The following is a 21767-nucleotide window of genomic DNA, read 5'->3' as shown; positions in this document are numbered from 1 at the left end:
TCAAAAGTTGGAACGATTTCAAGAATGTTAAAAAACGCCATGTTCAAGTCCGGTTAGGCCAAACCTACCATGGTTGCCTACATGGGCATGCCCATCCGAGTGCACCCTCCGTTGAACATGGTCTAGTTTTGAACATTTTTCAAATGACCCCAACTTTTGCAGACAGGTGGGCATGCCCATAGTAATCATCCATGCCAGTTTTGAACAATTTCCGACACCGTATGCAAGCTGCCACATGTCCGACCATTTATCTGTCTTTTTGACCAAGAAAACTCCAGAAAATGCCAAATTTATTGAAAACCAAAACAACTTGGCATAGTGCCTTTAATTGGTCATATAAGATAATGGAACCATTTGCGTCATTTGATGTGTGCCAAAAAAACATGCTCTCAAACACACCCTTCTCACATACCCAAACACTCTTTATTGAACATGATCTATTTTTGACATGCATGAAATGACCCTAGCATTTTCTAGTAGGTGGGCATGCCCATGGTAGGCATCCATGACAGGTTTCGACGGATTTCCGACATCATATGCAAGTTGTGTCACATCCGGACATTTATTGGCCAGTTTTCACCAAAAAAAACTCCAGAAAATGCGAGAATTATCAAAAACTCAAACAACTTGGCATGGTGCCTTGATTTGATCACAGAAGCCAGTGGAAAAAATAGGCCATTTTAAGGATGTTGAGAAACAACGTACCCTCAGGCGGAGCCTTCTAGCCAACTCGAACACCCTCCATTAAACATGGTCTAGTTTTGGACATTCTTGAAATGACCCTAACTTTTTCAAGAAGGTGGGCATGACCATGGTAGTTATCCATACCTGGTTTGAACAATTTTTTATACCGTATGCAAGTTGTGGCACGTCTGCCCATCTATCGTCCTCTTTTGACCGAGAAAACTCTGAACAATGCAAAATTTATCGAGAACCAAAACAACTTGGCATGTTGCCTTGAATTTGTCATACAAGGACAAGAAAAAAATTGGGGTCATTTCGAGGATATCAGAAATAGAGTACTCTCACACGGAGCCTTCTCGCCTACCTGAACATCATCCGTTGATCATGCTCTATGTTTGGACATCATTCAAATCACCTCAACTTTTGCAAGTAGGTGGGCACGTCCATGGTCATCCATGTGAGGTTTGAATGATCTCTGACACCGTATGCAAATTGCGACATGTTCGGCCATTTATTGGTCTTTTTTGACCGAGAAAACTCAAGAAAATAGAAAAACCGAAACAACTTGGCATTGTGCCGTGAATTGATCATACACGTCCATTGGAAAAATTAGTGTCTTTTAAAGGATGTCAAAAAACAACATGCTCTCAACGGAGCCTTCTCAACTTCTAGCCTACCTGAAGACCATCGCTGAACATGATCTATTTGTGGACATCCTTCAAATGACATCAAAATTTGCAAATAGATGGGCATGCCCATGGTAGACATCCATGTCAGGTTTGAAGGAAAAAATATTTAAAATGACAATTTAAATAGGTACTTAAAATTGTTATTTTATTTTATTTTCCCCTTTTTTCGTGTGCTACAGTGAATCGATGAATTTTGTTTCAATTGATTTGTGAATTTTTTTTCAAATTCGTGAACTTTGTTTTCAAATCGATGAACTTTTTTTCAATTCTGTCAAATTTATGAACTTTTATTCTAATTGATGAACGTTTATCAATTTCGCGAACGTCATTCCTCCTTCGAGCTGGGGGTGTTCGTGTGTCCCAGGCCGGTCCGTCAAAATTGAGGTCCCTATGTCAAAATATAAGTTGGCCCTATTTTGCTAGAGAAAAATGTCCGACTGGATCAAGTTGTCGTCTATGGCAGGTTGCGTGCATAAGAAGTATTTTGAGGTGTTCTTTTTAGTTGCCTTAATATAGTTTTTTTAGGCATTTTGATGAAATGCCTCAAAAAGCAAAGGTGTTTCTCACATGCCTCAAGTGAATGGAGGTGTTTTGGCATTTTAGAAAATATCTCCACGGATGGCAGGAATCCTACATTTGATAATTTTATATACTTATAGAAGGTTGAAATCATAAAGGTTATTTCCCTTCCTCTAACCACAAACTATTGTGTAGCTGGTCGCCGAGTTTTTTACAAGCTTTATTATGCACCAAACCTTTTTCTTGAGATGTCCAGATTGATGGGTTGATGGACCGGTCTTGCGCATCGGTCAGGTATTTCTTATATGGTTTGTGCTATATTTGTCACAAACAGGCTGCATAATAGAGTGGCAAAGATGCGTAGTTGGAGGACAAGGTGCAGAGTTTGATTCCTTGTGCGCTATCTCCTTTTTCTAGGATTTTTACGTCCTGCTTTGAATGGCAAGATTTTTAAGTCCCAGTGCGGACGCCACATAAGCTTCACAAAAATTATAGAGCAGGGCGGCAAATCAAAGACCCATAGCACACTGGAACTTATGTTTTTCATGTATACATATGAATTGATCGATCAGCAAATTGGCCAGCGGATCGAAACTACGTTGATAGGTAGACACATGAGTCGCGAGCGGCCGGGTTGGATTATACTCCTATCGACAATAAATAATCTACTAATCTAGACCCTTCCGGATTGCCGAGCTCCCACTGGCCGATGACAAACATGAGCGCGGCCCAGGCGCAAGAACCGAGGACGGTGGCTACGATCCCGATGACCAATGCGGCGACACTCAGTCGACTGTTGGTTTCAGGGGAGTTGTCGTGGAATTTGATCAGGACCATGGCGATGGCGATGAGCAGCAGGGTGAGGATGGCCAGCAGCACGATGACCGTGCACCTGCCGCACTCGTCAGGTTCCGCTGCCGCCTCCACGAGCTGGTCGTGGAGGAAATTCGGCGGGTTCTCCACGTCGTTGGCCATTGTGCGTCGGACTAGCTGGCTTGTCGATCGTCGGTCCCGTCGACAGTCCGGCCCTGCTGGCGTGTAGAAGACGATGCTACTTAATTAGTTCTGTTGGAGATATATATATGGAGCTAACTAACTACTGTAAGCCGCGTCAGCTTCGGTTTGAAACTTCGTTGCACGTAATTGTAACGGACAACGAACACATGAAAGGACGTACGTAAGGCGATCGTACCTACTCTAGAGTTCTAGATGAGATCAATAATGTTTGTTTTAAATCGGACCTCTTAGGACTCTACCTATAATTAATTTTGAAAAAAGAGTTTCCTAGTTTCAAAGTTCATAAAGGATGTGAGGACACACACGAAAATCCATGTCATGCAATCCACTGCATATAGCAGCTCCGATTCTAACGACAAGATACGAACGGGAGCGGGCCCCATGAATGATCACTGAATAGATCATATTCGGGTAGCACACCCCACGCTCCCGACCCACCCCTCCCGCGTCGCCCCCGCAGGCGACGGGGAGGGAACCCTAGCCGCCGCCGGTCTCCTCCCCTCCTCCCGCCCCCTTCCTCCCCCGCCGCCGCCACAGGGCGCGCCCAGGCAAAGCCTGGCCGGCGCCGGCGCCGGCGGGCCTTCTCGTCCCCTCGCGTGTGGCGCCGGTGTGGACCGCTTCTACGGGCCAGGGCGCCGCGGTTGGTGGGTCGCGGCGGCGCGGTGGGTGCCATCCCGACGACGACGACTGGTGGCTTCCACATCGCGTCGGGCTACTGGCTGGAGGGGCGTGCTTGCTGCTCCTGCGCCCCAATCTGGCGCTGGGAGCTGCGGGTGGCGCGGGCCGTGGGCGGCACGGGGTCGCGGTGCGACAGAGGTGGGCGCCCTCTTTCTTCCTCCTCTGCTCGTTGGCTAGGTGGAGCTTGAGGGCGTGGGTGGTGGGTGCTTGTTGCGGCATGGTCAGATTCAGCCGGATCTGGCCCGGCTCGCCGGCGGGCGGCCCGGGGTGCTGGCAGCGGCTTGTCGGGTCGCTGCTCGGATGTGGGCTGCCACGGCGTGGTGGTGGCTCATGGCGGTGGTTTGGGTTGTTTCACGGCAGCGGCCGGACATCTCCGGCGTCGGCTCATCGGGAAGCGGCCTGTTTTGGCCTTCGATTCCTCTCCTCGTCGTTTGGACGCTACCTTCGTTGAAAGGCTGATCCTCTCCCAGCTGCGGTCCATCTCCCGTCTCGCGCCCGGTGCTGCGGGACTGATCTTGTCTCGCGCCCGGCAGCAGGACCGAGCTCGTCTCGCGCCCGACAGCAGGACCGAGCTCGTCTCGCGCCCGGCAGCAGGACCGAGCTCGTCTCGCGCTCGGCAGCAGGGCCGACCTCGTCTCACGCCCAGCTGCAGGACTGAGCCCGTCTCGCACCCGATGCAGCAGGACAAGGAGATGGAGGCCCATTTCGGTCGGCCTCTTAGGTCTCGGCGCTGGGAGTCGCCCAGGGATGCGAAAGACGGGACCTTTCCATTCGTCTCTTTGGGTGGAGTAGTGTGCCGGTCTCGGGTGAGGTGGTGTCAAGGTCTTGGATGCCAGGGCGGCGGCCCTAGAGGTGGTAGCGCGGTGATCATGGACAGAGCTCGTGGCTTGGCGCTGCCTGGTGACCATGGCTGTGTGGGCAACATGGATGTCGGGGTTTGGTGTTCGGTGGTGGTGATTGTTGGCCGGGGTGAAAATCTGCTCTATCTTCGGACGCACCGGCGGCAGCAAATCGTTACCTTCGTGAAGGCGTCGTCGCGGCCTTCATTGCCCATCGGGTTGCTCCAGGGGAAACCTTGACCTTCGTGTCGGGCGGTGGCGGCGCTCCGGTGTCGTTCCCTTCCTGAAGGCGCCGCCTTGGAGCCCTCGGTTCACCATATGCGGCTTCACTTCTTCGCGGTTGCGTGTTCATGGCTTAGATCTCCGGTTACTCTTGTAGTGCTAGGGGTGGTGTTGTTGCGCTTAACATCTTTGTATCATGCCTTGGGTGTGTGGGTTGTGTTGCGTGTGGTTGTACCAGGTTTGTTGTGGATCTTTGCTTTATATATAAAGTGGGGCGAAAGCCTTTTTCGGTAATAGATCATATTCGCCTGTATAGACTCCATCCAGACTCCATTGCCGCAAGTCCAACTTCACAGCAACAAACAACCCAATACAATCTCACAGACACATTGAAGAAGAGGAAACTACCACAACCATTGTTGCGACCCCCAACATGCTACCCCCCCAATGTCATTGCCACTGAGCCGAACACCATCATATCGTCTTCCATAGTTCGTTGTCGCAGGATCAGCCTGCCGCGCTCCCCTAGAATTTCTATAAAGGGGGATGATCTCCCCATTAATGTTGATAGTTGTTTGACCTCCCTTGACCAACAGCTTCAACTAACCGATCCACCTAGGTTCAATATTCTTCTGATGCATCACTTCCTCCAAGAAATCCCAGCTCACCACGTCATGCACTTTCTCGAAGTCAAGATTTCGGGTGAAGATGTCCTCATGGTGCAATCAGCTTCATGGGGTACTTCTCGAAGCACTACTGACGGTGTCCTGGATTAGGGGGTACTCAACACATCGTCTCCCGATCAGTTGGATTGGGCCGAGGACCCCCATGGCCGTATACTCATGGGCCAGTCCGGACAGCTGCCGCATACAAGGAAGAATCCACAAGACTTGGCGATCAAGACAAGGACTCCTCCCCCACCGGCGTATTCGGCTAGGACTCTTGTTATCCTAGGCCTGTGGTACATTATACAAACCAAGGCCAGGCTAGTCGATAGATAGACAACAACAATCATACCATAGGCTAGCTTATAGGGTTTAGCCTCTCTGATCTCGTGGTAGATCAACTCTTATACTACCCATATCATCAATGTTAATCAAGCAGGAGTAGGGTTTTACCTCCATCGAGAGGGCCCGAACCTGGGTAAACATTGTGTCCCTTGCCTCCTGTTACCATTGATCCTAAGACGCACTGCTTGGGACCCCCTACCCGAGACCCGCCGGTTTTGACACCGACATTGGTGCTTTCATTGAGAGTTCCACTGTGTGATCGGCGAAAGGATCAATGGCTCGACTGCAGGTCAACTGCGACGTCGGCTTCTTCGTCACCAGCTCGACTGGTCACCTTGGCTTGACCGAGGACTGCGCCCTACCTCCGATCGTCATGTTCGGATGAAGGCCTTCATCAACACCAACTCCGATCTCTATCAAGATCATGGAGGAGTCATCCATGGAGCTCGGGGGCTCAACGTCAACATTGCCCTCAGGCGACCGTGCTGTTTTTCTGGACAACAAACTTGTATCCGCCGCCACCGCCTCCTCGAGTGTCGCTTAAACGATTACTTCAGTGGAATTATGCGGAATTAAGTCTACAACAACCCTGCAAAAATTTCGTCGAGTTCCGATGGAGGAATCTCCGGCAATCTCCGATATACCGGAGCCCTGTTGAATCTGGACGAGAATCCGGACGAGTTTAGGGCGTGGTATCCAGCATCTAGCTCGGATGTCCTTTGGAGGATCCAACCGTTGATTTGCTGCGGAATTCCCATATCTACCACCTGCCAAAAATTCAGCTCGATCCGACCGTCCAAACTCCGGGAAACTTCCGATTAGTGCATCACTTTTTGGATCTGTTTTCTGCGCGAGAACGAATCCGACCCGAATTCATCTTCTTTATGAACGGGATCTCGGACATCCTTTTTGAAGGAAGTTTTCGTATGGGGTGTTGTGTTTTATTCTCAAACACATCCCAGTAGTATTAAAAGTATTCTTGCAATACGAACTTCACCGTCGCGCCGGTGTCAAACCAGCCCGACAACATCACTCCACGGCGGCCGACCTGCGTTAGACACGTCGTCGCTTTGTTGAGCCGAGCTCAATTTCTTCGGATCATCATCTCGGCCAGCCGAACAATAGTTCGGCATCGCGAAGGATAAATCGTCACCAACATCGCCGCCCCACGGATTACACGGAGCGGGCACACCTACATCGCCACACGGTCACTTCATCAAGCCGGCATCGACCACGTCACGACCTGCATCGCTGGACCGGGGGCTTCATCATCTCTTCATCAACCTACTCCGGAGACTTCGGCGTCGCTGGCCGACCAGCTCCGTCACGTTAGCTGGACCGAGGGCTTTGCCTCGGCGAGCCAACCTTTGCCAGCATCGCCATGCCGTTGCTTTATCGCCCATCAGGCGATAGGTGTGCGGATCGAGTCCCAATTTTGGGAATCACCTTTCTTCGGATTGCTACAACAAATAAGCCAGGTGCTATTAATCCTAGTATTTTTTGCTTGTTAGGGTTCATTTTTTCCCAATGAATTATTACTCTGGTTTGTCCGTCATATGTACGCAGGTCTATCAAATGGTGGCCGCATTAACGACGGTCGCATGGTGGTTCGGTCAGTTTCCGTACATAGTCCGGCGAACGCCGCATCCGGAACTCGAACCGACCTGTGAATTCAGGCCTTGCCATGCCTTTACCGCATCACGCCGCCGCCCTGCATCGACATTGACTTCGGCGCCAGGCCATATTTCTTTTATTACTCACTTTGCATAAATTATTTGTTATGCAACGAATTTTTTTTATTTTATTATTACTATTATCTCCGGTTTGCACTATTTTTTGTGCACAGGAAAATGATCCAGCCGGACTATATCCTTTGGCGTCACCTCGGCTGGACGGGGGGCTTCGTCAACACTTCATTACCCCATGCCGGGGACTTCGGCATCACCCTGCCGTCCTGCATTGACCGTGCTATGTCACCACTTCGGAGTGCCGAGCTCTTTGCTCCGCCACCTCGGGACCGGCTCGGGGATGGAACCTTGTCCCGCATCAAGCTCGGACCGCGTCATCAATACCGAACACATTAACCAGCTAAGTTGTCTTCATGCTCAAAGTTTTAAATTTTTAACTTGTGTTCGGCTCGGCCAAGCATTATACTTTTTTGGAAAAAAGTTGCTTGTAAAAATTTCCTTGTCCAAACTTTGTTTGTGACGCGCAAATTCAAATACCCCGTTTACTTGGGGGCTTCCTTCATGAAGCTTTTTCCTCTTGCATATGGTTATACTTGTACGGCTTCGTTCCTTGTTCGTGTATTACGCCACAATATGCACCATATTGACTTAAGCGATTTGCAAGCTGGGTTGCCTGGCTCCTGTGCTTACCCCTACGTTCCCGATTGTTCGGCTAGGGAGTAAAGGGAGCACCTCTGCGATTGTCACGATCGGGTCACCCGAGCCGGACCTCAGACTGGGTGAAGCCGAAAGCTAGCGCTCTTATTGTTTTCAATCATGGTCGGCACACAACGGAACTCATGAGTACAAAAAATCTATTGCACAAGTCTCATAATAACAATGAGCACCGAAGAAAGGTATCGGTGGGGGTACTATTTTCTTCGAAGATGCTTCTTACTCTTCGCAGTAATATAGCATAAGTTCCCTGAGCGCGCTTTGTCTGTTACAGCCTTATGGCCTGATTGCCTGGTTATTGGAAACACCGTCGATATTCTCGACAGATGGAGTACATAACACTTTTCGGTCCTTGACCGAAGAGGGAGAAGCCGACGGTCGGTTAAGACGCGTTTAAAGTTCGGTTGAACATAGATATGATATAAGTACTTCGGTACATGCAATCATTCTTTTACCCAAGTCACTTGGGGGCTCTTAAATTTATATGAGCCGTTTTATGATAAGTGTTTTTCTTCTTAGTCGTTGCAAAGTTTTTATTATTATTTATCACTCCTTTTTTCGACACAAGTGTGCGGTCACTAGCCGGGGAGCCTAATTTCTCTCTCAAAGCCGCTAGAGTTTAGTTTGCTAAACTGGCCTAGTAAGAAGTACTCCGCCTTCGGGATAGGAGGTTGAAGCCGTAGGCTGACCCGCTTGAAGTTTTGAGATAGGATGTGTCATGTTAAAGCACGGCAGAAGCACCTTTTTTTTCTAAAGTCCAATTTTCGGATTGGCACCGAACACTTGATCTAGTTCGGACATTAACCTTTTGAATAAGTTTTTTGGCTTTTCGAGCCCATGGCACTTTTAAACTATTTGTGTGTTTTCAGCACAAGTCTCGCAGTGCAACGCCGGACACCTTTAGAGATTCGGCAAAAACATTCTCGGATATTGCTATATATGCATCGGTTTCGAATTGTGTCTTCGGTCAATAGTTGGGTTGCCCGGCTCCTGCGCTTGCCTCCTATGTTCCGCTTTGTTCGGCTAGGTGTGCAAAGGGAGAACCACTGCGATTGTGCTTCCAGCTCACATGGTTAAGCACCTCAGTGGAGAAAGCCGAAAACTGACTGTCACAATAAGCGTAAACTGGTCGGCGATCCGATGACGGTGTTAAACGACGGGCCATTCATAACAATGGCCGAAGTGTTTACGGCTTGACCTCGACTGTCGCCGAACACTACCGGGGGCTATTAACTGGCCTCCCAAACTAAATCCTCGATATTTTGCTCTTACATTGGAGCTGAGGTTTCATGATCATGCTTAGCATGACAACCCAAAGAAAGGAACCGATAGCGGGACTATTTTCTTTGGAAGACATTTCTTCTGTTAAACAGTAATATAACATGTCTCTCCGCGTACCTTTGTTTATAAAACCGTATGGCCAGATTGCCTTGTTTGTTGTAAATCTTTGCCCTCATAAAGGCTTTATAAAGTAGGACAAACACTCCTCGGCTATTGGCCGAGGAGGTGGAAGCCGATGGCCAGTCAACAAAGTTTTGTACAATGCGGATCCGAGCACTAATGACATAAAGTACTTGGATACATAGAGTCATTACACATAATTTGTGATTTACTATGGATATCGATCCTTAATTCGGCCACCCGTGCCCGCATTAAGGCTCGGGGGCTACTGGGCTTCGGGCTTATTATTTACAAATATTAAAGGGGCACATCAATCCCTTGATCTGGTGTTGCCACCCGACCAGTGTCTCGGGGGCTACTGCATTGCCTGTCCAATGCAGAAAATTTTAAGTGCAATACAGTTTCCGAGGAGATTTTGATCCTCAGGTTGGTCGGCCGCACCCAACCTGAGTCTCGAGGACTGAGCACGCCGCTTTTTGTGTCCCGAAGTATTCTGCCGAGCTAGGACTTGATCCTCAGGCCGATTTTGCAAATCAACCTGAGTCTCAGCGGTTACTGGGATCAGCGGTCTTATGTCATCCTTCAGGTGCATCTCGGGTTTTAGACCGATACACACCTTGAGGGCTACTGGCTATATATCTCGTCAGAGAATAAAATGCATCAATAAAAAAACATTGACCAAAAATCAGCCCATGACCGAGGTGCTTAACCACCTCGGAAGCAGTTCGGCATATAGCTCAGAAGCAAGTGGCTGGCTCCTTAGAGGGCATTTCCGGTATTAAGCTCGGCTAAACTCCTTCAACTTTTTTGGACCAAGATGATCTATGACATCTTGGATATAGTCCGGCATTGGAGCTTGGACAAAGTCCGACGTTGAAGTTTGGATACATTTCGGTGTTGGAGCTCGAAAGCAGTCCGACATTGGTGCTCGGCTGCAAGAGATACCTTGAATGCAGTCCGGCGTTAGAGCTCGGACGCAAGAGGACACTGCCTCCCGTGAACAACTTCGAACCCGAGGTGTGGCATAAAAATAATAAGGCATTGATAAAGGCCGGAAACTTAAAGGGGCTCCTCTGATACCCGACGTATAAACTCGTCGAATGCATTTCGGCGATCCTCAAGATAGAAGATGAGAAGATTTGTTGAACCAGTTTTTAAGACCGGCAACCGAAGATGAAGAACAGTTCGGAAGAATCGAGGAGCGTCCCCAACTTGAAGACCGGTTCAGGGGGCTACTGACGGTGTCCTGGATTAGGGGGTACTCAACACGTCGTCTCCCGATCAGTTGGATTGGGCCGAGGACCCCCATGGCCATATACTCATGGGCCAGTCCGGACAGCTGCCGCATACAAGGAAGAATCCACAAGACTTGGCGATCAAGACAAGGACTCCTCCCCCACCGGCGTATTCGGCTAGGACTCTTGTTATCCTAGGCCTCTGGTACATTATATAAACCAAGGCCAGGCTAGTCGATAGATAGACAACAACAATCATACCATAGGCTAGCTTATAGGGTTTAGCCTCTCTGATCTCGTGGTAGATCAACTCTTGTACTACCCACATCATCAATATTAATCAAGCAGGAGTAGGGTTTTACCTCCATCGAGAGGGCCCGAACCTGGGTAAACATTGTGTCCCTTGCTCCTGTTACCATTGATCCTAAGACGCACTGCTTGGGACCCCCTACCCGAGATCCACCGATTTTGACACCGACAACTACCATTCCATCAAGGGTGCTTCAATGACATGTGAAGGTAGTATGGTTAGGGTGAATGACCTGGTGGGCTACCGAGGACGGGCGAGTGGCAAACCCCTTAGCCACAAGCTTAAAAGTCACATTGATCAATGTGATTGGCCTAAATTGCCGAATGTTATCAGCTGTGACATCCTAACTTAGTAGGAATGATAGATTACTTCATATCAATAAGGTGCAACTTTTTCTGGAACCTCATCTCCAAAGAACCTCCAGGTTGGCCTGGGGTAATTTGAGGATGTGTGACCAGCTGGGAAGTCCTTCCCGAGTGTGCACGGATGAAGGTCTGTGGGGCTAGTCTACATCACGTCAGGCATAACAGTCGAAACCAGTGGTTGTGGCTACATCTTTACATTGCCTCACTGACTTTAGGTAATAAAATGCGGTCCCCATAGTTGAGGTGCGAAAAATAGGGGAGGGACCATCATTTTTCTATGAACCCACCAAGCATTCTCCTCAAAGATGGGGTAACAACAATATACACATACAATGATGATATATATATGGACATCATAGAGCTTTGCTAAAAGGCCTTTGATTTTTTTTTTGAATTTTATGCAATATACCTAAACATCATAAGGCATCAACACATATTGACATCACATGCTATGGGAACACCATTGAACGCAAATGTAGCAGTAGCACTTGAGTCGGGTCTTAACCTAAAACAAGCGGTTGCAAAAACTCACATCAAGGACGGCGTCAATTGAAGATTGAAGAAGCAAAAAGCCTTCCATGGTATAACATGCACAATTGCTTCCTTGGCATTTAACTCCATTGAGAAGAGGCAGATGGGATAAACCACCGAAACAACAGCTTACCCAAGCTAGAGATGAAGATCCGTCGTACTCTAATTCCCCTGGCTCCACAACAACATTAGTGGCAACGACTAGCACACAAACATAAATGATGATAGACTCTTATCCTTGCATTACCGCCTCCATGGGTCCACGCCATGAAAATGTCAACTAGACACCATTCTAGAATAAAAACACACTCATCATGTATATCCACGGCCTCTTCGACATATTATCGGAGCTAAAGGCGACCACCGGAGGCGACACCGACCAATCAATATGTATGTGGAATAGGTAAGCACATACACGGCATGACTTTATGCTTAACTGAGCAAAGAACATTAAATTGAAAAGATACATCAATCTGAGACACTGTCTCTCTACCCCGCTACTTTTTTGCGTATGGACCTTCCTCCATGGGACTCGTGTCAACAGAGGTGGAGCTCGATAGTGTGGGCTGGGCCAAGGAAACGGCCTGCAAGCCCACCTCGCACCCAAAGGCCGGGACGGCGCCACGGCGGCACCTTGAAATACCTCCGCCTTGGCGCCCAGCGTAACCGCCCCAACCAACAGCTTTCCTCGCCGGAGTCCCCGACAAACCCTCGCCCTCCCTCCACCGCGCAGCAGCCCACTGCCTCCGCCCTCCAGCGCCGGCGACCGATGGACCGGTTCCACGACAGGCACCACGTGCGGCTGCGGAGCCGCGTGCAGCGCACCTACCTCCACGCCGCCGACGACGGGGAGAGCGTCACCCTCAGCCAGCTCCGCGCCTCCATGAACGCGGCGTGGGCGGTGCACATCTACAACGGCGACGACGGCCCGTACCTGCTCCTCCACAGCGCCGCCTACGGCCGCTACCTCGCCGCCACGGCCACGCCGGCGAGGCTCGGCCACCGCGGCCTCCGCGCGGAGCTGCGCGACTACGACCAGCCGGGCGTGGAGGCCGTCATGTGGCGGGCCGTGGGGTCGGGCTTCGCGGACGACGTCGTCCTGCTCCGCAACGTCGGCGGCCGCTACCTCCGCGCCAACGGCAGGTACCTCCCCTGGAACTCCTCCGGCGTCAGCGTCGACGACGAGGCCAGCGCCAGCTCCATGATGTACTGGGTTGTCGAGCCCATCCCCGCCAGAGACCGCTGGAACATGCCCTTCCTTCCTGACCCGCCTCCGGTGAGTTCGCCATGACCGACCTGCTTCTTGAATTGCTTCCGGCGATTGAGCGAATTCTTCTTGAACCGTAGTTCAATTATGTTGTTGCCAAATGTGATTCGACTGCAGCTCTTGATATACCTCCTCGGGGTCATCTACCCGGAGCCGGGACGGCTGATCCGGTTCGTGCGGGCGCAAGACGACGGGCACTACCCCGAGGCCGAAGGCTGGCAGCAGTTCTGGTTCAGGGGGAGGTCCGCGTTTCGCCTGAGGGACGACCTGGGGTTACTCGTCGGCGCCGGCGTGTACTACCTGAACATCACCATGTGCGTCCGAGCGGGCCGCCACGGGAGGCTGACCCCGCTCGTTGTCAACCTGCCCGACGGCGGCTATGGCGAGACCCTCGAGATTGTCGTCTTCATGGCCGACACCCCTGGTGAGAGCCTCTCTCCATGCCCCAACTTCCCAAGTATCTGCTAATGGTGACAAGAACTGAAAACTGATGGTCTTTGGTTGAATTTTGTTCAGATTTTGGTGCAGATAGATGCTATTTGCTGCATGACCATGATATTTTGGGGTTTAATTTAGTGGGGTGTTAATCTACTTGTCTTACTGAAATTGCTCTAGTCTGAATCTGTTGAAGTCTGAAACTGTTAGGTGTTAAAACAGTTCGCTGAAATTGTTGTAGTCTGAAAAATAGTTAACTGAATCTGTTGATATCTGTTGGGAATTGTCTGCAACTGCTGTAATCTTGTTGGTAAGTAAAATATGATATGTTATTGGGGGAATAAATCATTATCGAACTTGAAACACCAACTCAGTTGACTCGTTTGATTTAGCCAATTTTACTCGCATTGAATAACCAGTGAACAAAACTCAGGTTCCAACAATACTAAATAAATCTCGTTTCTGCACATGAGCTTTATTCAGGTTTTGTACATGAGCGGCAATCTTGGTCTTGTTATTCTTTTTATTTTCTAATCTGATCGTGCTTGGAAAAAGGATATTATGATTCGTTTTGTTATGACTTGGAGAAAGGTAAAAGTAGTTGGATGAAAATAGTAGATGCCATGTTAATTTATCAAAGCTAGTTGCACATTTCTGCCCTTGATTCAGATAATCCAGTTCATCGATTTCATAGTATAGATTATGGTAGCTGAAAAGCCAAATCAAGTTCAGTCATCTCATTTTACCTTTGCAGAGAAGATACTCATTTTCTAATCTGTGAATAAAATTCAGGTAGTATCTTACAATAGTGCATAAAATCTCTAGTTCCTTGCACATTATATTGTTTCAGTTTTTTCCATCTTGATATTGTTGTTGATTGTTGGTCTGCTGCCTAATTGGTTCATAATTTCTGCTAATTCAGCATACAATGAGCTGCGACACCCGGATGTCGACGCGGAGTAGAGAAAGATAGAAGCGGGAGTCATGAAACTTCACCTTCCACAAGTTTCGCCGCCTCGACGACAGCAGAACTGGATGCTTATTTCTGCCTATATAGTTAGATAGATCTATGTTCAAAAACTCTCTCTGTTTCTTCTGGTAGCTGAACTTGCTCCGTTCTGGATTCAGAACTGCTGAGTGTTGTGCCCAATGGCTGAACAATTTTGTAGGTCGTTGCAGTGTCGCTCTTTCGACATTCATCTCTGAGATGATATTTCTGGTATGCTTCGTAGATGATCTTGCAACATTTTTAGATTATGCATTCAGCGTCATTGGAAAATGCAGTGGCTTTGTCGCTTTGACAATGAGCTAATGGTCCTGCATTCATTTTTTAGACTATGTATTTCGTGTACAAAAGGAAAATTTTAGTGTTTTTAGTTGTTCTGCCTTGATAGTATTTTTCCTGATAGCTATGGATAGTGTTTTTTTACTTATACTTCCTTGTGTGTTTAAAGTTCTTAATTTCCGGCCTGCATGTACCAGGAAGAAATGAGGCCATGAGTAAAGCGAAAAGGCCTTACGATAGAATTGTATAAAGCTTTTAAAAAATGATGATAGCACACTGGAACTTCCCACAGGTTCATACAAATTTGATGATAGTCTTTGTTCAGATTTTGGTGCAGATGCTTATTTGGGTTTACTTTAGTGGGGGTGCTAATCTACTTGTCTTACTGAAGCTGTTACAGTCTGACAAAAAGGTTACTGAAATTGTTCTAGTCTGACAACAGTTAACTGAATCTGTTGAAGTCTGAAACTGTTAGGTATCTGCAACTGTTGAAATCTTGTACAAGTTGATCTGAAATTGAAACCCCAAATCAGTTGATTCACCTCCTTTCAGCCTTAACAGAGAAGATGGTGATAACCGTTTGATTTAGCCCATTTTACTCACGAAATTCAGGTTCCAACAATATTAAATAAATCTCGTTTCTGCACATGAGCTCTATTCAGGTTTTGTACACGAGCTGCAACCTTGGTCTTGTTATTCTTTTTATTTGCAAGACTTTGAGATTTAAATTGTTCAGAAATGTACTGTTGTTCTTGAATCTATTTTTGCTGCATGAACATGATATTTGGGCTCTTGCTTCGTCGAGTGCTAACCTGACCGTGCTTGGAAAAGGGATATTATGATTCGTTTTGTTACGAAACTATTGTTGTCCTGTAGAAAGGTAAAAGTAGTTGGATCAAACTAGTTGCACATTTCTGTCCTTGATTCAGATAATTCAAATAAACTTATGGAAGCTAAGAAGCCAAATCGAGTTCAGTCATCTCATTTCACCTTTGCAGAGAAGATACTAATTCTCTAACCTGTGAATACAATTCAGCTAGTATCTTACAATAGTACATAAAATCTTTAGTTCCTTGCACATTATATTGTTTCAACTCTTTTTTCCTTCTTGGTCTTGTTATTAATTGTTGGTCTGCTGCCTAATTGGCTCATCATTTCTGCTAATTCAGCCTACAATGAGCGGCGACACCCAGATGTCAACGCGGAGTTGAGAATTATCAGAGCGTGGGTCTGGATGTTCACATGTCCACAAGTGCTGCTGCCTCGACGACAGCAGAACGGGGCGCCTACTTTTGCCTATGGATAGATAGATATAGGTTCAGAAAACTCTCTGTTTCTTCTGCTAGCTTCAGAACTGCTGAGAGTGTTGCGTCCAATGGCTGAACAATTTTGTAATTCTGAGATGTGATTTCTGGTGTGCTTCATAGACGAAGCAGTTCACTGTAGGGGTTATTGCAATGAGTCGAGGATTCTGCGATATTTGTAGATCATGCATTCTGCATCACTGGAAAATGCAGTGGTTTTGACAATGAGTTGATAGCCCTGCATTCATTTTTAGACCTATGCATTTTGCGTACAATGGAAAATTTAGTGGGTTTTTCCTCAGAGGTATTGATTGTGCTTTTAGTTGTGCTGCCTTGTGTGTTTAGTGTCCTTAATTCCTGGCACAATTGGGAGGCTCATAATTTAGCTAAAGCTTCAGTTTCCCTTACCTTGGGGTGCCATGTGTGGCTTTTAGATCCCCAGAGTTCATTTGTATGGCACAAAACGTTGTCAGTTGAATATAACAGTGGGGAACTTTCTCAAAAAAAAAAAAACAAGGCAGATCTTATTCGGCGTATAGGTTTCTCAAAAAAATAAAAATTATCGACGCATATGTAGCGAGAGCAACTAATTAATTAAGAGATAACCCATTCCCAAACAAAATACTCATATATATATTAAGGGGTAACCCTTGCGGAATCCACGGGAGTTGGGGCTCCAACGCCAAGGCCACCACATTGGCTACCTCCACTAGAGGGACATGCAAAAATCAATTGTGGACGCTGCCGTGTCGAGGGCTGGAAGGTAAAGTAGTCATCAAAGGAACGGACGCCATGGTAAAGACGATCAAAAACATTATTTCGCATCCGTAAGCGGCGGCAAGAATTGTTAGCGAATAGGGCATCAGGGGCAAGGTAGTCGTCCATCAGCGTCAAAATGGTCACGTGCCCCGTAGCGGTTGAGCACTCGATGGGTCTTGGCTGATCCCTTGAAATTGAGAACATGCTCTTTCGCACGCTCCGCGTCTGCAAGGACCACCCGCATTATCACCGTCTCATCCATGTAGTCCTCCTTGTCGGACGACTCAACAAAGTGCTGGTATATGTACTCCATATCCGAATCAGTTGCTTCAAAGAAGGGACAAAAAAATTAGCACAAGCATTTCACTAAACAACTGTTGGGCATGGTGACTACCGTAGGGGTGGATGGTACCTATGCAGCGGACGGAGGAGAGGCATGGAACAATTGCGGAGGAGAAGCGGCCTGGAGCTCGGGTGTAGCGCCGGAGGAGACGGAGTTGTCGAGTTCCGGCAAGGGCGTGGCGGGGTGTCCAGGGTGGTGAAGCGGCGGCGGAGGCAAGAGAGGAAATGGTTGCAGAGACATATGGGATAATGGACGTGCGGGGTCCGGGAGGGATTTTGGGTGGGTCGAAGGTGTCGAAGTCCTACGTGGCTGCTATCTGAAGTACTGTAGAGCCCCCAAATTTGTTTTGACTTTGCGGGAAAAAGTGCGTCCGGACCGGGCGGCGGAGCGATAGAAATCCGCGTTGGATGTCTAAACAGGGCTGGAGCACACCATGGTCCGCTTTGGAGATGCCCTTAAGAGACACCAGACTAACCAAAAAGAGCCAATACTATTTTGCAAACTCCTATTATTAATTCTTTGGGGCAGGATGCTCTTGTTCGGAAACTAACTCCTGCAAGTGATTGCTCTTCAAAAAGTGACTACAAATATTGTTTCAATAATCTTGCTCCAGCTAACCAGAGAACGAAACAGTTCTCCAATAGATTTTTGATCTTCTTAATCAGATATGGAAAGAAAAACAGATTGTGCCAAGAGTTCAAACTTTTGCTTGGAAGCTTCTTCGTCGAACTCTTCCCACTGGTAAACGAGCAAGTAAGTTCTCGAAACACATTGTGGAAGAGTGTGCTAGATGTGGTACTTTAGAGGATGAAATGCACATGTTTTTTCCATGCCCTTTCTTTAAAGCTGCTTGGTTCTCCTCTCCATGGTTCATCAGAACGGAGGTCATCGCCAATTATCATCATTCAATTCCTTAAATAATTCAGGCTTTGCTCACATATGCTCACCCACATATCAATATCACTAGTTTATACACTTTTTTGTGGTGTATTTTGAAGGGCAAGAAATCATGCTCTATTTGGTAGAAAATTTTGCAAACCATCACAAGTGTTCCCTGTAGCTAATGTTATTATGCAGGGCTCTAAGCTCGAAGATATCACGACTCCACAGAAACAACGCTCCATTTGCTCTGCAAATTAACCAGCTGATTGTGCCACAATAAGATATTTTTCGACCTGCAGGTAATGCCATCTTCTGTGATGCGGCCTGGAAAAATGATGAAGATGTCCAATCATCTCTGGCGGGCGTTGGCATCATCATCCAAACTGGAGACAATCAGCATTGTCAACAATTGCATGTCTCTGCTTTGTCTCTACCAACGTCCTCTCCCCTTCGTTGAAGTGTTCGGCTTGCATCTTGCTACCGTGCTTGCTGAAGTACTTCATATTCAGGAACCACGCTTCTATTCAGACTGCTCTGTCTTGGTGTCAAAGGCAAATTCCATCTTTAAGGATACAGGTCATTGAAGCATCAGACCCACACTTAGAGCTATTCAGGAATCCCAGACTTTCCATTGTAGCAGGATAGCTCATGTCAACAGGTTTTTAAATGTGAAGGCACACCATCAGGCAAAGCTAGCTCTCAAAATTCATAATAGGCATCTACTCCCTCCGTTCCATAATGTAAGACGTTTTTCGACACTACACTAGTGTTAAAAAACATCTTTAGTGTCGAAAAACGTCTTACATTATGGGACGGAGGAAGTAGTTGTTAGGTGTCTTTCTTCAGACACAGGTCTTTGCCCTGATAGAGATGTTATTTCCAGGTCAAGTGTGAATCCATTAAATAAAAAACTTTCATGTTAAAGAAAAAACACGAGCACACCACCACAAAATAGGAAAGGGGCTCCTTGCGGGAGGAGGAGGAATAGAGAGACAGACGGCGCTCGGTAATGTGGGCTGGGCCCGGAAGCCCACCTCGCACTCGAAGCCCGGGACGGCGGCACCTTTGAAATACCTCCGCCTAACCACCGCAACCAACAGCTTTCCTCGCCGGAGTGCCCAGCAAACCAAGAATCCCTCGCCCTCCCTCCACCGCCACCGCGCGCCTCTGATCTCCAGCGCCGGCGACGATGGACCGCTTCCAGGACGGGCACCACGTGCGGCTGCGGAGCCTAGTGCACCGCACCTACCTCCACGCCGCCGACGACGGGGAGAGCGTCACCCTCAACCAGGTCCACGGATCCCTGAACGCGGCGTGGGCGGTGCACATCTACAACGGCGGAGACGACGATGCTGTCGGCTGCGACTACTTCGGCGGCCCGCGTCTGCTCCTCCACAGCGCCGCCTACGGCCGCTACCTCGCCGCCACGGCCACGCCGGCGAGGCTCGGCCACCGGGGCCTCCGCGCGGAGCTGCGCGACTACGACCAGCCGGGCGTGGAGGCCTTCATGTGGCAAGCCGTGGATTCGGGCTTCGGGGACGACGTCGTCCTGCTCCGCAACGTCGGCGGCCGCTACCTCCGCGCCAACGGCAGGTTCCTCCGCTGGAACGCCGGCGTCAGCGTCGACAACAGCGTCAGCTCCATGATGTACTGGGTCGTCGAGCCCATCCCCGCCAGAGAGGACATGCCTGCCCTTCCTGCCCCGCCTCCGGTGAGTTGGCCATGACCGACCCGCTTCTTGATACCTCATCTTCGTGAATTGCTTTCGGCGATTCAGCGAATTCCTCTTGAACCGTAGACGTATAGTTCATTCTGTTCTTGCGAAATTTGATTTGGAGCAGTTCTTGATCTCCTGAACATAACCATCTTCGTGATTCAACTGCAGAATCCCCCATACGGATACCTCCTCGGGGTCATCCACCTGGAGCCGGCACGGCTGATCCGGTTCGTGCGAGCGCTCGACAACGGGCACTTCCCCGACGACCCCGAGCACGAAGCCTGGCGCCAGTTCTGGTTCCGGGGGAGGTCCGCGTTTCGCCTGAGGAACGACCTGCGGTTCCTCGTCGGCGCCGGCGTGTACTACCGGAACATCGCCATGTGCGTCCGAGCGGGTCGCTACGGGAGGCTGACCCCGCTCGTCGTCGACCTGCCCGACGGCGGCTATGGCGAGACCCTCGAGATTGTCCTCATCCGGGCCGAGACCCCTGGTGAGTCAGAGCCTCTCTCCATGTACTGTATCTCCTAACTGAAAACCGAAATTGTTCTAGTCTGAATCTACTTGTCTTACTTGTCTTACTGAAGCTGTTACTGAAATTGCTCTAGTCTGAATCTGTTGAAGTCTGAAACTGTTAGGTGTTAAAACAGTTCACTGAAATTGTTGTAGTCTGAAAAATAGATAACTGAATCTGTTGAAGTCTGAAACTGCTAGGTGTTGGGAATTGTCTGCAACTGCTGTAATCTTGTAGATAAGTAAAATATGAATGTTATTGGGGACATAAATCATTATGGAACTTGAAATTGCACCTCAGGTTTAGCCAGCAATACTAAATAAATCTCGTTTCTGCACCTGAGCTTTATTCAGGTTTTGTACATGAGCTGCAATCTTGGTCTTGTTATTCTTTTTATTTTCTAATCTGATCGTGCTTGGAAAAAGGATATTATGATTCGTTTTGTTATGACTTGGAGAAAGGTAAAAGTAGTTGGATGAAAATAGTAGATGCCATGTTAATTTATCAAAGCTAGTTGCACATTTCTGCCCTTGATTCAGATAATCCAGTTCATCGATTTCATAGTATAGATTATGGTAGCTGAAAAGCCAAATCAAGTTCAGTCATCTCATTTTACCTTTGCAGAGAAGATACTTATTTTCTAACCTGTGAATAAAATTCAGGTAGTATCTTACAATAGTGCATAAAATCTTTAGTTCCTTGCACATTATATTGTTTCAGTGTTTTTTTCTTCTTGATGTTGTTATTGATTGTTGGTCTGCCGCCTAATTGGCTCATAATTTCTGCTAATTCAGCCTACAATGGGCTGCGACACCCAGATGTCAACGCGGAGTAGAGAAAGATCGGAGCAGGAGCCCTGAAAGTACACCCGTCCACAAGTTTCGCCGCCTCGACGACAGCAGAACTGGACGCCTACTTTTGCATAGATAGATAGATATAGGTTGAGAAAACTCTTTCGTTTCTTCTGCTTGCAAAACATGCTCCGTTCTGGATTCAGAACTGCTTATGGTGTTGCTTCCAATGGCTGAACAATTTGTAGGTCCTTGCATTTCATCTCTGAGATGTGATTTCTGGTGTGCTTCGCATTTCACTGTAGGGTTTATTGCAATGAGTTGACAATCCTGCAATATTTTGAGATCATACATTTTGCAGTGGTTTTGACAATGAGTTAATGGTCCTGCATTCATTTTAGACAAATGGATCGTGCAAATGGAAAATTTAGTGGGTTTTTTCCTGAGAGCTATTGATCGTGTTTTTAGTTGTGCTGCCTTGCCTTGGGTGTTTAGAGTCCTTAATTCCTCACCTGCACAAGTGCACATATATACCAGGAAGAACTGTGGCCATGAGTAAAGCGAAAAGGCC

The 21767-nt window shown here is 48.0% G+C and overlaps 2 protein-coding genes across 3 annotated transcripts; both read left to right on the top strand.

The window, feature by feature from the left end:
• The first annotated feature begins 12481 nt into the window (after positions 1–12481).
• Positions 12482–16176, top strand: LOC123040449 (uncharacterized). Of its 2 annotated transcripts, XR_006418163.1 has the most exons (4): positions 12482–13178; positions 13287–13593; positions 14527–14823; positions 16059–16176. XR_006418163.1 is itself a non-coding variant. In XM_044463289.1 (3 exons), the coding sequence occupies exons 1-3, from the start codon at positions 12672–12674 to the stop codon at positions 14565–14567; spliced, it is 855 nt and encodes a 284-aa protein (XP_044319224.1). In that variant the 5' UTR covers positions 12482–12671; the 3' UTR covers positions 14568–14961. The 2 variants fall into 2 exon arrangements, 1 of the variants encoding a protein (XP_044319224.1); XM_044463289.1 differs by lacking the exon at positions 16059–16176 and having other exon boundaries at positions 14527–14961.
• A 3115-nt stretch (positions 16177–19291) lies between these two features.
• On the top strand, positions 19292–21458 carry LOC123040448 (uncharacterized). The gene is made up of 3 exons (XM_044463287.1): positions 19292–19888; positions 20063–20384; positions 21200–21458. The coding sequence occupies exons 1-3, from the start codon at positions 19367–19369 to the stop codon at positions 21238–21240; spliced, it is 885 nt and encodes a 294-aa protein (XP_044319222.1). The 5' UTR covers positions 19292–19366; the 3' UTR covers positions 21241–21458.
• The last annotated feature ends 309 nt before the right edge of the window (positions 21459–21767 follow it).

Source organism: Triticum aestivum, chromosome 2B (genome assembly GCF_018294505.1).
Source record: "Triticum aestivum cultivar Chinese Spring chromosome 2B, IWGSC CS RefSeq v2.1, whole genome shotgun sequence".
Taxonomy (NCBI): Eukaryota; Viridiplantae; Streptophyta; class Magnoliopsida; order Poales; family Poaceae; genus Triticum; species Triticum aestivum.
This window is presented reverse-complemented; position numbering and strand designations above follow the sequence as displayed.